The sequence below is a fragment of the Nomia melanderi genome, chromosome 9, assembly GCF_051020985.1.
Source record: "Nomia melanderi isolate GNS246 chromosome 9, iyNomMela1, whole genome shotgun sequence".
NCBI classification, from domain to species: domain Eukaryota; kingdom Metazoa; phylum Arthropoda; class Insecta; order Hymenoptera; family Halictidae; genus Nomia; species Nomia melanderi.
In genome coordinates this window covers 12,774,569-12,798,685 of record NC_135007.1, presented here as the reverse complement: position 1 = coordinate 12,798,685, position 24,117 = coordinate 12,774,569, and the positions used below count along the sequence as shown (strand labels likewise).

The following is a 24,117-nucleotide window of genomic DNA, read 5'->3' as shown; positions in this document are numbered from 1 at the left end:
CCTTCGTTTCATATCTTGTTTCCTCTGCAGTATACAGATTTGGTGAAAATTTCGAGGAAAAATATTTTCGAATCTTCCACGTTGTACACGTTCGATGAAACAATATTTCCATCGAGAATGAAAAATTCGAATAAATAAAATATGTCCAACAATCTCAAGGGTAAGATAAAATATTTCAATATTGTAATTCAAATATTGGTCAACGATAAGAATGATCCATGGAACGGTACTATAACCTAAGAATGAATAGGAATACTTTAGAATGAAGCGAGGAATGTCTTGGATAACCTCTAAATACAGCGTTCATCTGTAAGTAGTACTTCCAGAGGAGCGCTTCGAGTTAAAAGCACAGAATAAAATCGATTATTTACTGTTTACTATTTAAAACAATAATTTTACCGAGCACTGGTGGTATGCGACGATTCTGGGCCGGGTTAGGCCGAGTCACAGCAACATCGAATTCGTGTCAAGATTAGTCCCGAGAATCGTTCGGCAACGGATCCGCCGAAAGTCACGCTGGTAATTGTCACTAGCGTTCGCGTCGAGTCGCGTTCGGCCGAAAATTAATTCCCATTCGATCTCCGATGGAGGGAAAATTACGAGTCAACCTGGCCACGAAGAGAGCAGTTACCGGGACGCTTAAAACACGTGACATGTACGGGGGCCGAGAGGCATATACACGGTGGCTTGGAAGCAGCCCGTTGCCGATTATGGCAAACTATGAGGCAACGAGAGATCTCTCCCATGAACGGTACGAGTATTCCTTAACGTCTCGTCTGTTCGACTTTGTTTTCCTTTTTTTTTCCTTTTTTCTCACTGGAGCACGGGTAGCGGGGTAGCGTGTAACTCTCCTGGCCCGAATCTCTCACACACGCATAGCGCGGGCGCGCGCGCGCGCGCAGAGAGCATGTATATAGATATATATGATGTGTATATGTATATATATATATATTCACACACACATAAGAACCGTGGCGAAAGTTTCGCGGTCATAGAGAAGAGGACATGCTTCGAATCGAGAGAACCTGATGCATCGGCTATACACAGGCGTTAAGTCATGCGAACTACGCCAAGGCGTGTCACGGAAACCAAGTGTGATGCATTCGCCGAAGATAATGTACAGAAGAGAAGAATATTAGTGGATTAATGGTTGCTTACCTTCGTCTAGTAGGCGCTCTACATGTATGAAGACATTAGGGAAAGCAGCTAACTGCTTTCTGTCTTTTAGTAACTGTGACAAGTAGTCCGCTATACTCTGCGTCGTCGTGTTAGTATTATCACACATTGCAATTACTTGATTACTCCTATGGCGGTCACGCGAAAATAGTAGAGAGATGGAAAAAAATCCAAAAAAAATGTATCGCAAATAATAAGGGGGCGGGCGGAGGGGGCAGGGGCGGGGAGACGAGAAGAGAAAGAGTCAGAGAGAGAGAGAGAGAGAGAGAGAGAGAGAGAGAGAGGATAAGAGAGAGACAGAGAAGAGAGATAGAAGAGAGAAAAAAGAGAAAAGAGATAGTCAGAGAGAGAGAAAGAGATAAAGAGAGATCGTTAAACGTAAATGAGCAAGAGGGAGACGGCGTTGCGATTAAAATCCAATATACAACTCTGGTTCTTTTTCACGTTCAGTTTCGCACAACGTTTAACGTCGTTTCTTTCCCGTTCTTCACTACCGTGTGGTTCACTTCGCTTTCTTATACTCGGCACAATTTTAATAGAACTCGGTATATTCGTACGTCGCGCCTCCTCACTCGTGGTTTCTCTCTGGCGCGCTCCTCGCATACGTCGCCACGATTGCGTTACGTTTTTAGAAATAGCGGAGTCAGTATACTATGTGTGAGCAGGAGGAGGAGGAGGAGAAGGACGTGGTGGAGGAGGTGGAGGAGGAGGAGAAGGAGGAGGAGGTAAAGAAGGATTGAGGAGAAGGGGAGAGAGAAAAGTAGGAGTGACAGAAACAGAAAGGACTGGTAAGGGCAGGAGAGGGAGGAGGAGGAGGATGAGGAGGAGGAGGAGGAGGATGGGGAAGGAGAAGAGAAGGGGGACAGAGAAAGAGAGAGGAGAGGAGAGACACGGAAAAAACAAATAGGGAGAGGGAAAGGCAAAAGAATTAGACAACTGAGAAAGAGAGGAGAAGGAGGATAGACAGAGAGAAAGAAAGATTGAGAGAGAGAAAGAGTGAGAGAGAGAGAGTGACAGAAGAGAGAGAAAGAGAGAGAAGAGAGAGAGAAAAAAAAGAGAGGGTACAGCCTCTCTCACGAGACGGATTCTATTGTTAAAAAAGAGTTAGATTGTAGATCGCGAAAATTAAAAACAAACACGCGCTGCGGGATTCTCGGCTCTACTGCACCACCCGTGCATGTGCCGCGACAAGCTACCCGTACGCTTCTGAGTCGAACGCATGCGCAGCATTCGTTATGCGCATGCGTCTCCCACGTATTAGTTCTTGCGTGCCTCTATCGGCGCGCTTCTACCGCCCACTACCATATACGGCCTCTGCGTACGCGCGAATACTGAGGTACACGCCATACCATCGTCGCATACAAGTTGGATAATTCAGGGACGAGTTCATCCGATGGCGTGCCCTGCATCTTACGGTTTTTTCCAATTTTTCATACACGTATTACCCTGAATCGATTGGGAAAATCATTTCCCAAGATATGTATATATATATATATATGTTTCCACGAACGATACATGGTTTATTCGGATGTCTCTCGGTATTGAGATTACGATGACCGAGATTCGCGAATGTTAACCTATATGCGATCGATGTATAGTTAATGTTTGATTCATCGTGTATCGATGTGTAATACTATTTGTAGGTTCGACTGGTTATTAAGAACACACGATTTCGTGGAACTGTATTCATAAGAAAGGGCAGCACGCGATTTTTGTAGGTTCGATAAAATTACTCGATTCGCTAACGGGACACGCGATCACTTCTATATTTAATTTCTCGCATTAAATCGTTATTTTAAACTCGACGGAACTCGTTTTTCGTGGAGATTTTGCTAACCGAAAAAACCGGGGATAGCAACGGGCAGAGTGTACGCCGTGGAATCGAACGGGGATTGTAAAAGTAATTCTCGTTTGAAATGTTGTACGGGTCGGTGAAAATATTCGAAATAAATTGTATTTATGTACGAGTCGTGTCAAGCTTAAAATGTAATGAAACGAACACGCAATAAATGTGTCTGACCGTAACTAATTCGCAACTTAATAAATCTTTCTGTTAGTCTACTAATAGATCGCTGTTTCTGTTAGCCTTTTGCTTGTACACACCGGCCACCTTGTAATAAATTTGACTAATGCGTTCACGTGTAATTGTAATAATTTATATTTACTCCGGGACGGTGGGCGTGCTTTTGAATTTTTAATGAGTCGCGGATTATTATCTATTTGAATGGCCTGGAGAAATCTGCCGTGGGCTTATTAATAAATACACTGTCAGGATTCTTCGCGATGCTCGGACAGTTTATAAATAAACAGAAACAATGGCTTGTAGGGAGATTCCTCACGATTTTATCAACCGCAGAAATAGACGACGCGTTCATGAAATTAATTTTTAGAAACACTTATCTGAAGTCATTGGAGAACGCGCGAAGTACCACGTTAAGATCGCTTACGAACGACGAAGAGAATTTTTACCGAAAGCCACCACGGAAATTTCTAATTCGTTCGTTGCACGAATATCCTCGTTTAACGAGAAATTAAGATACCTTCATTTTTGCCATCGTTCCCCCATTTTATTTTCAGCATTATTATTGTGCAATCGAGTAACTGTATCGGGTACCAAAGAAGAAGATAACAAAATCTTCTGGTACAAAATAAGTATGAGTTATAAAACAGATATTCATAAATTTTTCGTGAACGTGTATTATTAACCGTACGTCTTATGTAATGACTATAATTAAATAACTATAAGTCCACCTGTAACGCGAGCGGTGCTTGCTGAATGATTGTAATACACCTAGATCAATTACTTCGATTACAGTAATAATAGCCGGTCAGTAGATTAAACCGAAATTAATGCTTTCTTATGAAGTGATTAATTATTTGATGAATTATTGGATCGAAACGAACGCGACTTGCACCTGTTACTCCGGTCTACGCAGTACTAACTTCGTTGTGATCTGGAAGTAGCAATCTGTAGAATGCATAATTAATGATTTTACCTACTTTTATTTTCCTGCAACACGAGGTATCGTGTTACAAATTAGAAATACGTACCGAAGGATACGCAGTAAACGTTAATGTATACAACGATCGAACGCATACGCGTTCGATCCTTTTTTTTCCACTGAACGATGACAGTGAAAGTGCAGTCTTTTCAACAACAATTTTATAATCCCTCATTCAAGGGAACTTGCAATCTCAAAGCCTGTTGCCTGCGATATGACATATACAAATTCTCTTAACACTGGATCTACGGACATTCATTGTACAATTTGTTCTATTGTTTTTAGAAAAATTGATATTCGTTCGTTTAGATTTCGGAAAGTAGAGGTTTAAACGTTTAGCAAATAATGTTTATAAAATTCAATATGAATCGAATTGTCTCGTTCTGTAAGTCTAGTGTTAATGCGTATAGGACAACGATTGAGTCCGGTTAACATGTAGATTTGTTGCATATTTATATGCAGTAGATTCGTCATGGTTCGATTGTGTCTGAAAGGTTCCATTGCTGACTCTCGAAATCTCATGGAATCCTATCCACCGAAAATTTCACTTTGCGCCAGCTAAAACTCCTTGAAGAAATCGGACAAGACTCGGTGCGCATACACAGAAGTTACCGGATTGAAAATTGGGCTATGTGGTGTTACAAAACCATATGTTCGCGGGTCACGAACATATTGGGTCGGGTCGAAAATAACTTCTTCCGGCGCACATGACGAAAATTTAACGAACAGTAATTAAGGAACGGTAATAATAAACATTCTTATGTCGGACGGTGGTCATTATATTCAACAATGATGTAGCCGAAAGACAAAAGCGTATTGTTAAGTGTCTTCGGCGTCGTACGCGTCGCCGTGTTGCGTGATTAAACTTGTATCTAGGAATCCAGTCTTGGGACTTTTCTAGGATCTGTTAGAAATTTTGTGCAGTACCATCGGTAGGCAGCGTTCAACGGTTCGCTAGCGTAGGTAACTCGAGGCTGTTTCTGGAGGTAACAAAGTTGCCCATCTTTGGTTCCGTTCGCGTTAAAATTCAGTATCGGGACATTATCAATTTCATATGTTATTGATAGTAACTCGGAAAGGCATTGATCGAAGACTGCGACGAATTCTATAGGTTCTCGCCTTAGTATTCTCCCACGAACATTTACGTTCGCGCCATATCCAACGCGCCTACCCACGTATATTGGTTAATGTAAAATAGCGTTGACGTCATACAACATGCGCCATACATGGTCCTACAGAGAAGTAACGTAGGTGTCGCGTGCTATAAAGTAGTCATCTTGATACGTTTTTTCCAATTAATAGACAATTTATGGCGCTCTTGTTTGTAACGAATACGAAAAATATTCTTAATGGCTGTACGTATTGATCCCAATAAGCGAAACGTTCGTTGCGTTATTTAAATAGAATATGGATCCATTGTTTAATCTGTTTCAATCTCTCCTCGTAATTGCGATATCAGTTGGTTTTTAAGAAGTCGATGGAACTGTGTACCATTTATCTCTCTTCGATTTTTATTCGCAGTAATCTATTCGTGGTGAGATCTGAGCAATCGGTATTCTACACGACGAAGTGTTAGAAATCGAAGATGATACCGCGTTATTGTCTTCGATTTTAGAATTTATTAGTATTTAAAGACGTTGGAATATATCGAGACCAATTTTAATATGAAACATTATTTGTATTGTGCACTTTGGTAGCAAGTGTTTCAATGGTTTCGCTGTTATAATTTTAAAGACTATATTGTATGTAGATAAAATTAGAAATAGGGGAAACTATTTTGTAAAAGTTTCTTAGGGTTTCTGAGTAAATAACTTATTATCGGAGATAATAGAATTTAATTTCACTATTCAATTTTTCTAACAAATTAAATAAAATTTAAAATACATGCAACGCCATCTACGGCAAAATGCTCAAGCTATTGTCGATAGTACTATATTTTTGTCACTGGGTGTCGCCACCATGGAAAGTTAAATATTGACTTGTCATCTTATATTTTTGATCATTTATGCATTCCTTACGTGTACTTAACTTTTGTAATTGGAATAATTACAAAATTATAAAAACCATAGAATGTGTTGGAAATTTATTCTTGGGTATACATACTGTACAATTTTAATGTTAAAAAAAATTTCATTTTATTGAACGTGTTGAAATTTCAATTATCTAGCAAATTGTCGACTGTCAGATGATTTCTTTTGACGGAAAGTCTTGGTGCGCTTCACTTGTTTGTCTGAACCTGGATTATTCGCATTTTTGAAATATCCATAACCACCCCCACCTAATCTTTTTCGTGGTCGTGAATTTTTGCTTATTCCCACTTCTATAACGGAACGATGTTAAGGAAAACTGGGTTTTTGCATGCAAATTTTATCTGCATGTCCTTGAATCTTATGACATAAAATTAACGACGAAGTTATCACCAGTGGCAATTACAGATGTGATTTATGAATTTTTTTACAAAATTAGAATACTGACAGATATTTAATATATTTTCTTATCGGTAATGGCCACTGTTAAAGAGGTGAAAACAGTTCCTCAAGGTTGACAATCTTGAGGAACTGAATTGAATATCTCGGAATATATTAGAACTAAACAACAAATTTATGAACTGTAAAAAGCAGCATAATGTTAAAATGTTGATGTATATAACCATAAAAAGGATACTCAAATCTATGGCTGGTGGTACCAGAAATCCAAAGGATTTTGCAACCTTTGCCAAGTCCAAAGTTTCAATGTCGAAAATTTGTTTTAAATGATGAGAATCATATGCTCTTACATATGCTTTAAATGCCTCCTTTGCTGACATATTTAAAAAGTAGTTTTTCGAAATTAACTTCTCAAGCTGAAAGAACAGAATTAATTATATATTTTTTTCTGAATTGGGCATAAAAAATCGTGATTATGTATTAACCATTGCACAACCATATCTAAATTTTTAATCTTATTCCTGTTATGAAAAGTTGGTAAATTAGTTTACCTACAGGTCAGAGGTCTTACCTGTAATTGAATATCAGCAATTTTATTCCATGAAAAATCAAATTCGTTTACGGGCACCCTTGCTTGTTTAAGGTAACGAAGGAAGCCAAGTTCTTCTGGCCTCAAAATTAATAAGGCATGCCCACTGCTGCCTTCGCCTCGAGCCGTTCTACCAACTCGGTGGATATATTCCTAAAGTGGAATTTTACAAAGCATTGCATATAATCGAAAAACTTTACAACTATATATTTTCATTGTAAATTTAAAATCGAAGTATTTACTTTAGGATCATCTGGTGGATCATATTGTACAATCCAATCAACAGCAGGTATATCAAGACCACGTGCGGCTACATCAGTACAAAGAAGTGTACCAGACGAAGCGTTGCAGAATTGAAAGAATGTTGTTGTTCTTTTCGTTTGTTTTTGTTTTCCCTGTTACATAATTAAAGAATTTGTGACAAAACTATACAGTACACGACTACTAACCATACATGGTATCTGATATGTAACACATATTTACATGTATACTCAGTACTGGTAAATCAATGTAGTTTAAAAGTTCATGATGATATTTGACCGACATACAAGAACTGAAGAAAACCATAACTTTTTTCTTTCTATTTTTCTTCAGGAAAGTAAACAAAAGCAGAAATCTCTTTTCACTAGGGCAAACTACATATCCCTGTTCCAAACCTTCCACTGTTGCCTTTTCCTTATCGTCATCAACACCAACATAAACTGGTTCCTTCTTCAAGGCTAAAGTTGTCAACATTTCTGTTTTTTTAGTTTGTGTAGCACTAAACAACATTGTCTGTCTTTTTTCTGTAAATATAATAATTTTATGATCCCTATTGTTATTAAACGCAATTAATTTTATTTCTAGGATAACCAACTAACTTGGTAGAATATTAATAATTTGTTTAAGCTCTTCTTCAAACCCAATGTCTAAAATACGATCAGCTTCATCAATGATAAGACATTGAAGATTTTTATACAGAAAGTCTGGTGTGTTTTGCAGATGATCCAACAATCTACCAGGTGTAGCTACAACAATGTTAATCCCTTTTGAAAGTTTCTGAGCTTCAGCTTGCCTATTTGCTCCACCCATTAATAAACCATATGTATGATAGTGATATTGCATTAGCTCCTTCAATACTCCAAATGTTTGCATGGACAATTCTCGTGTTGGAGATATAATAATACAGCCTGTGCCTATAAATTATAATGTAACACAATCAACTGAAAATGTTTTATCCATATGTATCATTTACATACCATTACGGGGCATAAATTTGAGTTTATAAATCAGCTCAATAGCTGGTATTAAGAATGCTAAGGTTTTTCCTGATCCTGTTTTCGCAGAACCAACTAAATCTCTTCCTTCTAACAAAGGAGGTATCGATTTTGCCTGTATTTCAGTCATGTTCGTGAAACCCAAATCATTAATGGCTTTCAAAGTGTTTTCACATACTAATTTTTCTAATACTTTGAAACTTGTATCATTCATTACTTCTAAACCTATTGCTGATCCAGGCACTAATAATAAGTAATTAAATTAATTACACAAAAATACATAATGTTATTTAATCACAAATTCGTTTTATTGTACTTACAATTCTCAACTTCTTTATCTGCATTATTCTCTGATTCAGAATTTTCATCTGTATTATTTTCATTTTCGTTATCTGTACTAGCCTGTGCATCCTCTTTAGTTTTCTTTCTTTTCTCTGAATTAAGAAAGAATATAAGGTAATGTAAAAACTCTGATAAGAAGAGAAATTATACATTATACAAACCATTGTTTTGACTTACTTTTCACAGAAGTATCATCTGTGGAATGTCGTTTGAATCCATTTGAAAGTTCCACTTTATCTTCTTCAGTGTTTTGTTCTGAATCCTCGATTGTAGTTTCATTCACTATTAAAGGAAAATATGATACCACTTGAAATCCCTCAATAAACAATTATATAAAGGAATCAATCATTGAAGAAATTTGTTATATGTTATATGTTTACCATTTTCCAATTGCTTCTCTCGTTCTTTCAATATTTGAAGTTTCCTCTTCTCTCTTTTCCTAATCTTCCGCATTAAAACTTTCTCAGGCACAGACATTTTTATACGAGGACAAATAAAACAATTCACGAAAGTTCAACAGTAAAATTCAACAATACACGTTTCGCCCATGTGGTACAGTGGTTTTAACTAACCTCAATACACGACATAACGAGAAAGTATTTCCCACTTGATCGTACGGACAAAATCGAATAATTGGAAACAGAATACTTCGCCATCTAGCAGTACAAATAAGAAATATGTTAAATTTAAATCAATTTTAAATTACTCACCCACTTTTTATACAAATTAAATCAATCTGTACTTCACTACTTTCAAAAATTAAACATAAAATGAAATTATAATTTTTAATATCTTTATCTGCTATTATATTATAGAAACTTACACAATAAAATTTACTATTAGTAAATTCATTAGTATATTACTTCAGATTTTTCTATTCAACAAGCTATAAAATTCTTTAGAAAGATAAAAATATTAAAAATAATTGAACATTACCTATGCTAATTATTATGCTTCACTGATAAGATACTGAGGATCTCAGCTCTAGAGTGCATATTTGCAAGTGCACAGATACGATATCTTGCATTGAAATCGAGGCCACAATTAAGAACCTTGAAGAATTACAGAGTGAAAGGAACTTCGGATAATGTATCCGATAGGTAGGTGGTGCAGTCACAGTCTCGTTCCGAACGCTATACAGGTTTCTCTTGCCGGCTATATTAAAATCCTCACATTTCAGGTAAGCGGTATATAAAGTTCCGATCATATTAATTTTTATATTAGAATGTGCTATAGATCTTCAATATTGCCGTGCTGATTTACAAAGATCTACAGGTAGAATTTATTATTTTAGATTGAACAATGAAGCTTTACTCCGTTTCCGATGGACCACCGTCCCTATCATGTCGCCAAGCATTAAAGGCTTTAGGTGTCGAATATGAACTGGTGGATGTTGATTTCGGTAAAGGTGAACACATGACTGAGGAATACGAAAAAGTATGTCCATTATAAATAAAAATCTTTAACTAGAACGCAACATGTAGCTTCCTGTGGAACTAAAGAATATTTGTAGCATTAATAAAACTAATTCAATGCTTTCACAGTTAAACCCACAGAAAGAAATTCCTGTTTTGGTTGACGGTGACTTAATAATGGGAGAAAGGTATAAATTTCTCAGAAAATAAATATCTTCACTAATGATACAATTACAAGAAGTTCTTAGAGCAATACATAGCCCAGGAAAATAAAAAATAAATTCATTATTCCAGCAACGCTATTTTGCAATATCTTGGCGACAAATACGACAAAGATGAGAAACTGTACCCGAAAGATGCAAAGGCACGCGCGATAGTCAATCATCGTTTGTGTTTTAATTTAGCCATGTATTATCGCAACATCTCTGAATACGTGGTACGTATATGAGTTGTATTTATACGTGTACAGATCAAAATCAAATTTTTAATGATATTTCAAAATCTTGTTACAGATGGCTCCCATATTCTTCGATTATGAAAGAACTCCCTTAGGATTGAAGAAACTGAAAATGGCTTTAGACGCTTTTGAGACATATCTGAAACGTGAGAATTCTGAATATGCGGCGGGGAGTAAGTATCTGTAATTACAGAGATTTGAACAGGCTGTGCATCATGAATAGATGTATAATGAATTGTATATTTCAATAGATACATTGACCATAGCCGATTTTCCATTGATTACCGCTACCATGTGTCTAGAAGCAATTGATTTTAAATTAGACGAATGGCCTCTGATACAAAAATGGTACGCCAACTTTAAGCAAAAGCATCCGGAATTATGGGAGATCGCTGAGAAAGGTATGGAAGAAATTCAATATTTTGAAAAGAATCCGCCACACATGCCAGATTTGAATCATCCGATACATCCCGTTCGCAAGAGCAAAGCGTAAGTTCTTGCTGCTACTGAATATTTTATACGAGATTATATACAAAATGTAAGTGTCCGTTTCACCCTCCTTGCAAACAAATACATGTACTTCATTACTATTATAACTGGACAACGTATAATAATAACAACAGATCACGAGTGATATTTAACGATTATTATTTGAACTTATTCTCATTACACTTGGAAATTGAATCCCAAAGTAGATCTCAACAAAGTCTGTCACTGTGAACGTGATTTCTACGTCGCTAAACGGGAAGAGTAAGCCAAGCATCATGCCCGTTAACAGGAAACGCACAGACTCATTCGACTCTTCACCGGAAATTATAAAAAGATCTGAGAACAATGAGCAGTGTTCGACAACAGGTACGCGAACAAAAATCGGTTTTAGTACGTAATTGACTGGCGAGATTATTAAAGTATACTTGGTGGCAGAAATACCAGTGACATCGTCAGAAGATAGATGATATCAATGATATCCTTCAATCCGAGGTATAAGTAAATTGTGAACTTGATATTCAATCTGATTGTAAATCCGACCGATGCTCTAATATTCGAATCTAACAGCGTATAAAGACTGATAGGCAGTACCAAGCATTGACACCCATACCTGAGATCTGAAACTGTACAAGTATTAATTAGTCGAGTATTTAATTACTAACTAATTTATAGTCAGCGGAGTTCCGTACCAAAATTTCTTCTACCAAGTATACAGATTAGTAAAGACGCATTTGGATGTTACGCATTCAAAAAATTACTCGTACTTTAATTTTACTACCGATAATAATTGCGTTCAGTGCAGTTATATATGCACTATACGAGAACACGGTAAGTATCTCTATTTTCTCTCATCCTATCGTTTAAGTACTCACAGAAATACAGCTTCGCTACCGTTCAAGAGATTATCTATTTAATTCGTGGTACATGTATGCAATAGCGTCTCGAAAAGTTCTCATAGTTTACAGAATATTAATCCTCTTAAACCCTTTTTCATAATCAGTCGTGTTCGATTATAAATTTCAAGTCCGCTCGAGTCATTTTCGAGATCCTACGGTACATGATTGTTTACAGTATTCGTCGGAATACACACTGCTGCTCAAAAATATTTAATCATTCACCATGATCAAAGCTTCATGTTCGAAACGAAGGAAAGAATACAAAATACAATAACGGTTCATTCGTTAACGATTGCAGTTTTACCATTTCTTTTCATCTCGGTTGCGTATAAACTTGAAATATATAAAAACTTGAGCATCCGTTTTGTAAAAAATTCTAAGTTCGTTATATAATTAAACAACCGATGAAATATGTTCGAGCGGTGTGTGCATACTCCGTAGTTACTCCGTTGTTAATCCCGAATAACTTGTTACGCTATTAATTAATTGAAAAGTATACGTGTTGTTCAAGTGTTTGATATTTTATTTAAATGCTGAAGTTAAAACGGGGATGATATTAAAGATTAAAATTTTTACAACAATGAAGAGTCTAAAAGCAGGCCTGAGCAACTTGCCTGTACTGGCCACGGTCAGAGCTACCCGAACACGCTAATCGTTAAGTCCGTTCAACCACGAGTCACCCGAACCTGATCTAAAGATATGTTTAACGTGAACAGGAGTAAAGGGTTTAATCGCTACCTGCACGCGAACCTCCTCGAATTACTTCGACTTTAGACAGCCATAGGACTTTTTTTTATTGTACAGTAAACCGCCATTCTCGTGGCGTACCTCGGATAAATACCTGGATCGAAATTGTAGGTGACATTTAAAAAATCAGTAACAATAGATAAACGCAGGGATCGTTGATACACGACTGGAGGATATCTAAAATACCGATCGTTAGCACTGGAAGTAAAGAGATCATTTTTTTCCACGATAGTGAATACACATTGTCGGTGAAAATTGAATTATTGAAATATGCCCCGTATGACTCTAGAAGACATAGTAACGAACGAACATATGGGGTGACGCGATCGAACCTCTGATGATCTTGAATTCACGTTGACATGCCTCTTCGGTGTTCTTACTGTCCCTCTGATAATTCGTTTGGCATTTTCTCCGTTGCATCGCAACTGTCTCCGTAATCCATCGGTCACTTAGTCACCTAACTCTCCCCGAGGGCGACCGTAGATGGGATTTTATGTAACCGGTGCGATAATCGATCACGTCGCGTTGGGTACCACCCGACACACCATGCCCGTGTCTTCTGCTCCATCTGTAATTAGACGTCAGGTCAATTATGCTCCTCGAAGGTTTCCTTAATTTAAGAGTTTCGACTGCATGCAAATAATTACATTGCCTCACGTTTGTTTTTCTTTCAGTGTTAACCGGCAAGATCGAAAAATATTCAAAGGGAACGGTATCTCACGTGAAACAGTTTTCTCCTTAGAAATTTGCGGATTATTCCTTAATTGAAAACATACTTACTTCGTGCACTTTGTTCTGGTGAAAGTTTGCAAAACTAAAGGTAACTAAAGAAGATGAGAAAATAGTAGCTCGAATTCCTTTCACCTTTAATGTTATTTGCTTCCAGAATTCCTTTGTTTTCTCTGGAATAGTCCGCAAATTTCTGGAGGTATTTCTGAAATCATGAACTTAGCTGGTAACACGAATGATTTTACGAGACACAGAGCAGCATGACATCGGTCACAGTGCTTCATTCCATAAAATACGTAATGTATAAAAGACAGATAATTGCTCGATACCCGAAACGACGTAACAGGAGGACGCTAACGGACTTATATATGTATTAAAACTACAAGTAAACAGACGGTCAAGTTACATTAGGTAAACAATTTCTAAAGTCATTCCTTAACGCAGGCATACTGTAGGTACTAGCGAGACAAATGCATATAAAAAGATATTCTGTTATGTTAGAACCGGAAACGCAAGGTAGCACTAAACCAGCAATTCAGTATCTGCAATTCTAAAACATAAGGGTAGTATACGTACTAGAATTCTGTACAATTTTACAAGGTCTCATCTAGTTATGTACTACTTCAGTTCATCTTGTAAAAGCAATTCATTTAAATTCACAACTTTAATTCTAGAATATTTTCTCTTCCTTCGGTACGAGAGTTATCTTTGCTTTTACAAGCACAGTTCTTTATCTACCATTATAGGAATCCAGAAGATAAATACTCCGTTAATAATAATCACATCGTTTAAACAATTCCATAGTAATTCAACATACTCTACGGTAAATCAACATTATACACTTATTTGTCCTGTTATTGCTCGATCAGTGATCAATAATAAAGTGGTTACAGTAACACAAACACAGAGGTTCAATCTAAACTCAGTATTACCTTCGTCGTCACGAAAAATTCAAGCTAAAAGAATGATTATTCGTACACCTGTATTGAAAACAAAAGAAGAAGAAGAAGAAAACAGGAAATATCGTTCTTAATAAAAGCTGACCTTCTCGAGGGCATCGAAAGAGACTCGTGAATTACACACTGCCAAATTACTCACTGCACAAACTTCAACCGAATTTAGTATTTACTTCGACGTTAAACTGATAAGACAAAACTTCCCTCGATCATTAACAACAGGTTTGAACGAGAGGAGCTTTAGGAAGTTAAATCGGGGCTTCTTATCAGTTGATTCGTAAGCAAACTCGGATCCTTGTTTCGCGTCCTTAAACCTAGAAAGACTAAGGGAGAGACTTCTCCATCCCACCGCAAAATATAACCATATTATTCCTTCCCTCTATAACACCATAAACAAACTTATTCGCAAACATCCTTCAACATGGAACATTTCTCCTCTGACATAATTTCTAAAAAAAATAAATAAATCATCCAAAACAACTGCGTAAACAAATAATTCAACCCTAAATCCTTAGTCTTTCCTTGGTGTCGTTAGTACGCTCATACCTTGTTATTGCCTCTGAAGGCCAGGAAGATGGGAACGTTGATGATTTTTCGTCGTGGTTGAGGTTGAGGTCGCGATTGAGGTTGAGATCGGGGTCGATAGCGGGGTTGAGGTCGAGGTCGTATACGAAATGGAAGTAGGGACACGTCGAGGTTGGGGTTCGTAAGCCGTGTTGTTCTGTTGGGACGAGTTACTGTGCCGGTGTGTTAGGTTCGGGGTGGCCGTCGCCGCCGTCGGTTCACCGGCCGCTTGGTTGCTGTTACCCTGATTGCTGTTTATGTTGTTAATCGGTAGCAGCATTTGCCCGTCGCCATGCGCCGACGAAACGCCGTAGCTTCGCAACCGACATTGACGTTGCTGCATTGACGAGTACCGGCTTCTAGCAACAGTGCTCCTGTGCTGCTGGGTGCCCGTGGTACTGCGTATATCAATCCCAGGCTTTCATAAGTATTCCCATTATTCCCCACAAGGACCAGTGTGCGGCTTCTTTTCGGCGGCGTCGTGAGGTGTTATTTGTTTTACAGATTACTAAATACTTATTCTACACATTTTCTTTTTTTTTTCGTGCTCGTCGTTCCCGTTAAGAATGAAAAACTTGGCACGCGTCTCTCTTACATCTTGCAGCTGATCTCTTTCTGACTCTATAGACTCTTCTTTCCAAATTGAAAGGTGCGACCGGATAATCGTGGTGCAACCTGGAAGGCTTCTTGAAATGAAATGAACAGGTGAAATGAGATTTTTGTTCTTAGGAGGCTTTAGTGGTTGAGTGTAGTCCTTGGGATGAGAAGTTGCCAGTAGTCCTTGCAAGTGTATTTGTATGGGAATTGTTTGAAACTCTGCTGGTGTATGGATGTCGTTAGTGTTGGTTGACTGTTTTTCAGTTGTTTAGGATGAAGACAACTCCTAAAATATAACGTGAAATTGCGTATGTATAATAAATATCTTGCCAGGTTGTACCACGATTATCTGGACACCGTGTATGGAAACGACGCCATGTTATATTAGCTTGGAATAGTCTGTGTAAGCTTTTCTTTTTAAAATTGATATTGACAAGAAATCTGTTTGGAGTGTCACGTTGTGCTTCGATACCTGAACGCAAATGTTAACGCCCTAATTTCAAATGAAAGTGTGAACGATGAAAAACTTGGTTTCATCGGATTCACGGCACACCAAACCTAGTTGTAAATTTAAACAAAAATCAAGTCTATGCGAAAGCAAGAGAAAGTCATGCTTGTTAGTTGGTACGAACAAGCTTATGCATTTGGTTTTGTTGTGTGCTCGCGCAGACACAAAACTGACACAGCAAAGTAGAAAACCATGCAACTTTTGACAGTTTCTTGTTTGTCATTCGTGAAAAATTCATCTGGTTTCGCAGGAGATACAAATGGAACCATCAAGAAGCCTTGATGTCGTTGTTGAAATCAGAGTAGCGAAATAGGGGATGAATTTTTTACGCGACCAACAAGATGATGGCGATGTATTCTCTTACCTCGAACTGTGACTCATGAGGACTATGTTTCTGTAACAGCATATAATGCATCCTGATTGTTGGGAAGCGAGTGATGGAGTGTTGACGTCGATCCACACACAACACAATAAGCAGCTCAAGCAATTTTGTAATTCTTTCACTTATTCGAATAGTTTGATTCGGTTATCTCGATTCAATTTTCGACAAATGTAACTGTGATTACTTTCCTGTAAATTCTACGTTATTCTCATAGCTCGAGATTAGAAATTACTATTTATACAGTCCGCATTTAGCGCCATTAAACTTCAATATCATCGGGACAATAAAGAAGAGCATACTATGAAATAAGATTCGATAGTTTTGAGAATGTTAATTAACTTTGCACTCGGAGATACTCTCAACAGTTTATTTTAAATGATTCTTTAGGTGTGGATTCATCGATTGAGTGAATGCACTGAACACGATGGTGACTATGTTAAAGAGTAACTTTGTATTATAGAAATTTGTACACCTGCTCATAAATATATTGAACCACTTATGAGCAGAAGTATATGTATTTTGCTCCATTGCCTTCTTAAGTATTAATTACTCTTACATCGACAGGCATTACTTTCTGATATCCCCTCTTGATAATATAATTGAAATTTTCCTTTGTGTTTTTCGAAAAATTTTGTTTCACTTATTAATAATAACAGTAATGATAAATCGAACGTGTAACTTAGCTTGTATAAAGAAAATAATTCAAATGGTGTACAATAATTTGCTTAATTAATAGTTTTACTAATGCTTGATTGAAAAATGTTTTACATAGACGTTGAGATATAGAACTGTTGATGATGAATAAATACTTCAATTGCAACAGTGAATATACCATTATTTAACGTAAGATCATTGAATATTAATCCGAATTCTTGAATTATGTTTAGATATGATGTGAATTTTTATTGCAGAAAAAATCATGAAAAAATTATCCAAAACTGTTTTCCATTTTAATTTATTTTATAATCCTAGTAACATGTAATTTAATCAGCTTATGCTGATAAAGACCTACATAGTAGAACTTTGATATATTCTCAGTATTTTTATTAATTAGAACTAGTACTCATTTAACTATACTTTAAACTTCTTGCATATTCCAGGCATCCTGTAAAATAATATGAATGCTGGTTTTTTATTTTAGCAACTTAGAGAACACACACGGAGTATCACTAAATGCGAAACAAAATTTCTACTGTCTGCTTCGAACACCTTCTATGCAACAAAAAACATAAAATGTTTAAATAAACTGTGACAAGTTGGGTTGCCACCTTTTCACAATAAACAGTTTAATTATTAAAACCGAATCGTAGAACTAATAAAAAAAGTCGCATATACAGTTCAAAAAGTTGCTATGAATCATCCCAACTCGCATGAGGTGTAAGATAGTGATTTACTGTTAAAAATGGTTTTGTATTATTGTACAGAATAACAAAAAATTGACTAGCTAAAACATCATATATTGCTTGGAAATGTTTTCTCTATAATTTAGTACAAAAAATTATTTTCAAATTAAAATTATGTTTCACATTAGTTACTTAGTTAGTAGAATATCAGAAAAGTGACAACCACAAGTCACATAATCTTTTTATACTTTTATTAAGCAAAAAGCAACCCCACATAGTATTCTGACTCTTTAATCTTTTTTATTGACCTACACACGTTGTCGATGTATATGTATTATAAGACAACATATGAAAAGGGAGAAGGCAATATAATAGCATTTAATCTAGAGTATTATAAATATTATAAAATATTATTAAGCCTTTTTTAAGTGTCAGTTATAGATAATATAATTATAATCTTATAGAGCACTGCAAGTGTTAACTGTTAAGAATTTCATGTATAATGAAAGTATGTTTAAATAATTTTGTTTACGTAGAACATCTTTCAATTTTTACCCAATTTGAAGAAATTCCAAAGAAATTAGTAAATGATATATATGTACAGGTATTAGGATTTATATGTACATTTATGAACAATTTTGTGTATCAAGCATATACTACGTCAGTGAGCTACACAGTAGTTCTAATTCAGTGCAAAACGAGAGAAACAGTAGATCGATAGTCTTGCAAAAGTAGAAAGAAGAAAATATAAATGTATAAATTTGTGTAAATATATATTGTGCAGCGACTAAAAGTATGCGTTTGAGTGCTTACTTTTAACTTACGAAGAAAGAACATTAAATAAAGTTACACTATTTGAAAGATGAAACATGGGAAATAAACGAATAACAGTATATACAGACAATATTAACTTAAAAAAAAATGTTATCACGAAATTACCATGTTTCATCTTTCTATTCTGAGCTGAAAGTTGAAAAATTTTTTCATATTGAAGTCTGATATAATTTCAGAATTTTAAATGCAATGCAAATGTCCCATTCCGGATACCCACCCTTTATGTAAATATATGTACATACATACATTTAAAGCAGGTAATTTAATAATAAGTTTTATATTCAGAAAATATAAAAAATGATTTTTATATACCATAGGCAACACTTCAAATGTGTTTTACGGTAAAAGTAATAAAATGAAGAAAATCGATCGTTTTGAAAATGATAAATCTTAGCTAATAATGTACCTTGAAACATTTATTTTTAAATTTTACAAAAGTGTTAGAAAACAATTGCTAAAAATAATCAAACGAATACTAAAATGAACAAATGATATTCTCTCTGAAATCGAGCGGCGTCTGTTTAATATAAATTTTCGAAATCTAAATATAAAAGAGGTATTTTTGTAGCCTGTTTTAAATGCAGATTTAGGTATGTGTATATATGCGCCCGCGTGCATATGATGCGATTATATGTCGCGTGTATATATGGAGTCAGAGATAAAACATTAGCAAACTTACTACGAAACTAAAGACTAAGGAAGAAATTAATTTGAAGTTATAAAACATACCATAAATTATATATATACAAAATACATTCAAAGCACATACCGAAGTAATCTGGTTATGTAGTCAGGCCAATTATCCGGGAACATTACAAGGAAGAAGCCAACCGCTATAAAAATCATCCCTGCCAATTTCATGCCCACAAAGTGGGCTCCGTATAAAACAACGTCTAGCGCTGTAATATAGTAACATCAATAAATTATTAAACAACATTAATTACACAATAATTCAATAATTTCGTTAATTTACATACCAGCTGATACAGGTACAGCTGTGATCAATCCCAGGGTAATGAATAAGTCATACGTTAGAGCAATACTGAAGTTACCAAGCATGTTTGCAACTATTAAACAATAATAAAAGTATCAGTATTATTTAAGTATCCTGAATATCACTAATATTAAATAACATCAGCTAACCTAAATGAAGAATGCTCGCTAAAAGTAATGCTGTCCATGGTAATCGTTCCCAATGTACACTCTCGGCTCCCGTAAAGTACAGGGCTAAACAGACCGGCCATAGTAGTGCGGCATTACACAATCCGATAAGTGAAAAGAATAGAGACATTTGTCCGAATGTTGTTTCTCCTATAACTTTCTTAAACAGCACCTAATATAACATTGTTTAACACTTTTACATCAATCAATGTCCCCACTTTTGACTTTTTCAGCAATTATTGTGAAAGTGTTGTTAAATTTACTTTATACCATTTAGGTATATTGTTAATATTAATAGTTACCTTATAAACAGCAGAACCAGCTGCTGCAGATGTTGCTAGAACAACACCCCCTAATGTCGGACTGCCAGTTATTCCATCCATGTACGCTAAAAGTGCAATCCCAGTGTTGCATAAAATTACTGCTACTATCTGCAACATATGTATTTAAAAATATTACAAAGGAAAACAACGACTCACTGTAAAACAAATTTCCACGGAAGATAATACTAACCCTTACACCAACAAATTGCTCATGAAGGATAACCCATGATAATAAATAAACGCAGGATACGTTTGTCGCAAACAGGGCCATCACATCAGTAGCTAACAATATCCTGAGCGAATAAATATACATATAATTCGTGACCACCCAAAGTCCACAGAAGAGGCTACATCTGATCAAAAAACGACCACCGGTGAAACCTTTATCTCGGAATCCACGCAAATTTTCTGCGATTATTTCTGACGGAGTGTTACATTTTATTCTCGCAGCTTGACAAATGAAATAAATAGGGTAGTAAAGAATCTCCCAATTTGTACAGAACCACGTTGTGAAGAAGGGCGCATTATATGGAACCGTCTAAAAAATGTTACAAAACATGCGTGCAGAATATACAATTTTATGAAAACTTATTACTTTGTATAAAAACATTTCATAGATTGAGTTTGATGGATGTTGACAGGTAAAAAAAAGAGAGTACATGAACTTACATGTTGCTGATGCGTTCCCGTTACCGATGAGTTCGAAGATGATAAATAACTCGGACTTTCAAGTTTGTAAAAATATAAATATTTAATACAATGCGTTGCACCAACCCAACTTGCTGTGACACATATGGTTACACATACTCCAAAATATATCTGTAATCACAATGAGCTTACGCGTAAAACAATGAATAACAATACTGATTTAAAGAGATTTTCGTTACTAAAATTGATGAACCTTCTTTGCTGATTCTGCACAGCAGGATGCATAACAAGCTGAGAGAGAATTGGGCCTTTGTTGATAAGTAACGGAAGGAGTTGAAATGTGCTGCTGAACTTGGATTTGACTCGCATTATGCCCTTGACTAGCACCAGTTCCTTCAGCAATTCCTCCACTTCCGCTTGTATCCAAAGGGCGGCAACTTGGCGTTGAGTCACCGCAGCTAACGGTAACGCTACATCCTTGTTGCTGCTCACACCCTAAATAACGAAATTAATTGATTAAAATGTATATAAAGAAAGTCACTATCGAAAACACGTCAAAAAACTCTTAGTATTCCATATAATCACTTTGTGGGAGGTGTTTTTTCTGAATCGTAAATCATATGCAAATTACAAATAATCCATGGGTTTAGTTAAGTCAAATAATCCATATTGAAAAGGCGCACGTAAATAAGTATAATCTATTTTACAAATATATTACGCAGGCACTGGTGGATTGTGGATGCAAACTTAAAATAATAAATAAAATGGAAAAACTGTTTATCTGAACCCTACTGTATTATCTTGCTATGTTCATTACTCTACTATAAAAAATCTATAATTCCGTAGATGTATTAGAACATCATATTATACTATTAAACCGTATACTATTAAATTATACATTGGTTGAAAATGAAGTAGGTAAAAGTATAAGGGAAGCGATATTGTACAGCATATTATACAGTATATTACATTTGTAACAAATTAAGGAAGTAACATCGTTGAAATATCAACAAAATTCGGAAAATTACCCTTTATACTCAACCCATTCTGAAAACGGATTTGATTGACGAGACGAGAAACGTACGCCTTTCCATTTTCTACGTTCGCGAACTTTTATCCTTCAATATTAATACCATTGTAGGTAAAAATATATATATAGAGTATATAAGAAAATACTGTGTTTGCTCAGTCCCTTGCGGTCTGATCCTCTTTAATATGCACTGTGTAGTGGAATTTAATCCTAAAGAATGGGATGATGGAAGGAATGATAAATACCTTATCCATGGTAGTGACCTACCCCTGAGATTTTAATTGGCATGAAATTTGTAGCCATTGTTTCGCATATTAAACTGGCTAATACAATTGACAAAGATTGAGGCAATTTAGAACATAAACAATTACTTTAAAAGAATATTCACTTATATTAATGTTGATTGTATATTGTTATTATAATTCAATGTAGGATGTAAGTACTTATCGTCACATGCTTACCAGTATTATCATGAGTAACTTGACCAATACTGCTTTGAGGACCATGGTTCTGTTGATTGTCACCAAGAATGATATTTGAAGTATGAGTTTGTTGAGGATGAAATATTGTTGGAATGTCCCCGACTCCTCTGCTACCCATGCTTAAGTTTGTTCTTTAAAAGATTTTGCAACATTTCTTTTTCAATATACTCGAACAAAAGTATAACTTATCTTTATTTTAAATTGTGCAAAAAATTATGTAACACATAAGTATCATTGTAAAGAATAAATAAAGTGTTCCATAACTACAACAAGAAGATTGTCTCAATATAATAGTGTTCAAACAAATGTAAGAGCCATATTATTATACTTTATTCAAGTTGTACTGAATTACACAAAACAATTTCATTCAAATATACACAAACTCATGCAAGCACTTAAGTGTTTCAATTAGCATTTATAATTATCTAAAGTTAAATGCACATAAATTATTGTCAATGAAACATATTTATAGCATTCAAACTTCTCATAAGAATAATTTTGGAAATTTCAACTAGATAAGTTAAATGATTTTGAATCCGCAATAAAAAAATATAGAACAATTCTAATACGTTTGTCTGCATTGTGCCCTTTTGTTAGATGATTCTCTTGAAAGGGTTATTAAAGACATTAAATGATATAAAACAAGCTCTACATGCATGATCCTGGAAACATACTTAATAAGATAAATGCTTACACCAAATGTATTCAAATAAATATATCATTGAATCTTGCGACTGATTTTATCTTCACATACAAATAGCATTCATCTCATTAGAGTTAGGCTGCTCTGAGAATGGGAGTACTTTCTGCATTGTTTCTAGCGATTCTCCAGCATTTACTATCCTTTTTTCTTAGAACTTCAAATCCTATTTATGAATCTGTATGATGATTAATTCTAGACAAGTGATGCAAAATATAATACCACTATCTGCATTTTTACACAGATACCAGCCTATTGAAAGGTATTAAATATCGAAGGACAAGAGACCATTAACACATGACACAATAAAGCGCACATCTCTCATTTCTCGCTACTTAATCCTGTTCTCAGAGTGGCCATTCTACAAGTATACCCTTCTGAGATTATGATTGTAAGACATTTTTACCAAGCTACAGTTGCAATGACAAAAAGGATTATAAATACACCTGAAACAGGAACACGTAACATTTCTTCATATTTTACTTCTATGTTAAGCACATTGGACAGTACATACTTACTACGACAATAATTTCCATGATAATCAACATAAGAATTACAAGGGTATATTTTATGAAATACACGAATCAAGAAATTAATTAAATAAGAATGTTCTCTTAGAATTATGTACCTTGACTTACCTTCCTTACATCGTTCGTCGAAAGTTACGACATGCTTTGAACTCGGTGTATTCATTGTTAACTATTTACTAAGTTCTGCATCACATGCACTGTCATAGCAAATTTATTGTCGTTGTATTTATTGTTTTATCTTATTACCAATCCATCGGTTCTGCAAGTTAAAATGTTTTACAGTCTCCGAATAAACGGGAATCGGATAGAATAATTGTCAACATAATATTTGTATTCCACTGTTAACGCAATTACCACTTTCTTTAAAATAAACACAGTACAGACGTCATTGTCTTTGCGTGTCAACAAAAAGTTTGTTGAACGGTTCAATCGTACAATAAAATTAAAACACTACATCGTATTACGAATTTCATTGTAAACTTATCACGAACACATTGCAATCCTTAACTAATTTCCCGTGATTTAACGTGTACCA

General features: G+C 35.5%; 4 protein-coding genes across 26 annotated transcripts in view; 1 reads left to right on the top strand and 3 right to left on the bottom strand.

The window, feature by feature from the left end:
- how (protein held out wings) overlaps positions 1 to 4,104 on the bottom strand; it is a 41,880-nt gene extending 37,776 nt beyond the window's left edge. For 13 of the 15 annotated variants that reach the window (XM_076370741.1, XM_076370740.1, XM_076370742.1 and 10 more), the window contains exons 1-2: positions 2,379 to 2,434; positions 1,159 to 1,304 (exon numbers count right to left, since the gene is read on the bottom strand). In XM_076370741.1, the coding sequence (XP_076226856.1) occupies positions 1,159 to 1,304; positions 2,379 to 2,419 (187 nt within the window). In that variant the 5' untranslated portion in view covers positions 2,420 to 2,434. Of the gene's footprint in view, positions 1 to 1,158; positions 1,305 to 2,313; positions 2,435 to 4,080 lie in introns of those variants that run through there. The other 2 variants (XM_076370752.1, XM_076370751.1) reach the window with 2 other exon arrangements.
- Positions 4,105 to 6,232: 2,128 nt separating this feature from the next.
- pit (probable ATP-dependent RNA helicase pitchoune) lies at positions 6,233 to 9,872 on the bottom strand. Its single transcript, XM_031977310.2, has 11 exons — positions 9,728 to 9,872; positions 9,172 to 9,447; positions 8,969 to 9,073; positions 8,770 to 8,883; positions 8,432 to 8,692; positions 8,054 to 8,368; positions 7,677 to 7,978; positions 7,436 to 7,588; positions 7,176 to 7,346; positions 6,843 to 7,020; positions 6,233 to 6,498 (listed from the first exon to the last, which is right to left on the bottom strand). Exons 2-11 carry the CDS (start codon positions 9,266 to 9,268, stop codon positions 6,338 to 6,340), a joined length of 1,857 nt encoding a protein of 618 aa, XP_031833170.1. The 5' UTR covers positions 9,269 to 9,447; positions 9,728 to 9,872; the 3' UTR covers positions 6,233 to 6,337.
- gfzf (GST-containing FLYWCH zinc-finger protein) lies at positions 9,781 to 11,299 on the top strand. The gene is made up of 6 exons (XM_031977316.2): positions 9,781 to 9,971; positions 10,086 to 10,228; positions 10,336 to 10,394; positions 10,501 to 10,642; positions 10,719 to 10,836; positions 10,915 to 11,299. The coding sequence occupies exons 2-6, from the start codon at positions 10,094 to 10,096 to the stop codon at positions 11,154 to 11,156; spliced, it is 696 nt and encodes a 231-aa protein (XP_031833176.2). The 5' UTR covers positions 9,781 to 9,971; positions 10,086 to 10,093; the 3' UTR covers positions 11,157 to 11,299.
- LOC116427222 (solute carrier family 35 member F3) lies at positions 11,290 to 24,088 on the bottom strand. Of its 9 annotated transcripts, none has more exons than XM_031977314.2 (12): positions 23,937 to 24,088; positions 23,681 to 23,841; positions 22,332 to 22,483; positions 21,094 to 21,335; positions 20,862 to 21,011; positions 20,383 to 20,730; positions 20,172 to 20,300; positions 19,852 to 20,041; positions 19,686 to 19,775; positions 19,478 to 19,607; positions 16,514 to 16,543; positions 11,290 to 13,363 (listed from the first exon to the last, which is right to left on the bottom strand). In XM_031977314.2, exons 2-12 carry the CDS (start codon positions 23,743 to 23,745, stop codon positions 13,249 to 13,251), a joined length of 1,641 nt encoding a protein of 546 aa, XP_031833174.1. In that variant the 5' UTR covers positions 23,746 to 23,841; positions 23,937 to 24,088; the 3' UTR covers positions 11,290 to 13,248. The 9 variants fall into 9 exon arrangements, 8 of the variants coding, with proteins under 8 accessions (XP_031833174.1, XP_076227255.1, XP_076227257.1 ...); XM_076371140.1 differs by lacking the exon at positions 16,514 to 16,543 and adding an exon at positions 15,027 to 15,442; XM_076371142.1 differs by lacking the exons at positions 16,514 to 16,543; positions 23,937 to 24,088 and adding exons at positions 15,027 to 15,442; positions 23,047 to 23,569 and having other exon boundaries at positions 23,691 to 23,827.
- Between the last annotated feature and the right edge of the window lie 29 nt (positions 24,089 to 24,117).

What these genes read in the sequence shown, in the direction of transcription:
- pit (XM_031977310.2), bottom strand. Translation starts at nt 9,268, where the DNA reads ATGTCTGTGCCTGAGAAAGTTTTAATGCGGAAGATTAGGAAAAGAGAG. An exon ending in ATCCACCAGATGATCCTAAA is followed by an intron (nt 7,347 to 7,435) that starts GTAAATACTTCG and finishes ATTCCACTTTAG; the next exon opens with GAATATATCCACCGAGTTGG. An exon ending in ACCACCAGCCATAGATTTGA is followed by an intron (nt 6,499 to 6,842) that starts GTATCCTTTTTA and finishes GTTCCGTTATAG; the next exon opens with AAGTGGGAATAAGCAAAAAT.
- gfzf (XM_031977316.2), top strand. Translation starts at nt 10,094, where the DNA reads ATGAAGCTTTACTCCGTTTCCGATGGACCACCGTCCCTATCATGTCGC. An exon ending in TGACTGAGGAATACGAAAAA is followed by an intron (nt 10,229 to 10,335) that starts GTATGTCCATTA and finishes ATGCTTTCACAG; the next exon opens with TTAAACCCACAGAAAGAAAT. An exon ending in TTCTGAATATGCGGCGGGGA is followed by an intron (nt 10,837 to 10,914) that starts GTAAGTATCTGT and finishes ATATTTCAATAG; the next exon opens with ATACATTGACCATAGCCGAT.
- LOC116427222 (XM_076371140.1), bottom strand. Translation starts at nt 23,745, where the DNA reads ATGAATACACCGAGTTCAAAGCATGTCGTAACTTTCGACGAACGATGT. An exon ending in AGCTGTACCTGTATCAGCTG is followed by an intron (nt 19,608 to 19,685) that starts GTATGTAAATTA and finishes ACTATATTACAG; the next exon opens with CGCTAGACGTTGTTTTATAC. An exon ending in TACATAACCAGATTACTTCG is followed by an intron (nt 15,443 to 19,477) that starts GTATGTGCTTTG and finishes TGATATACGCAG; the next exon opens with TACCACGGGCACCCAGCAGC.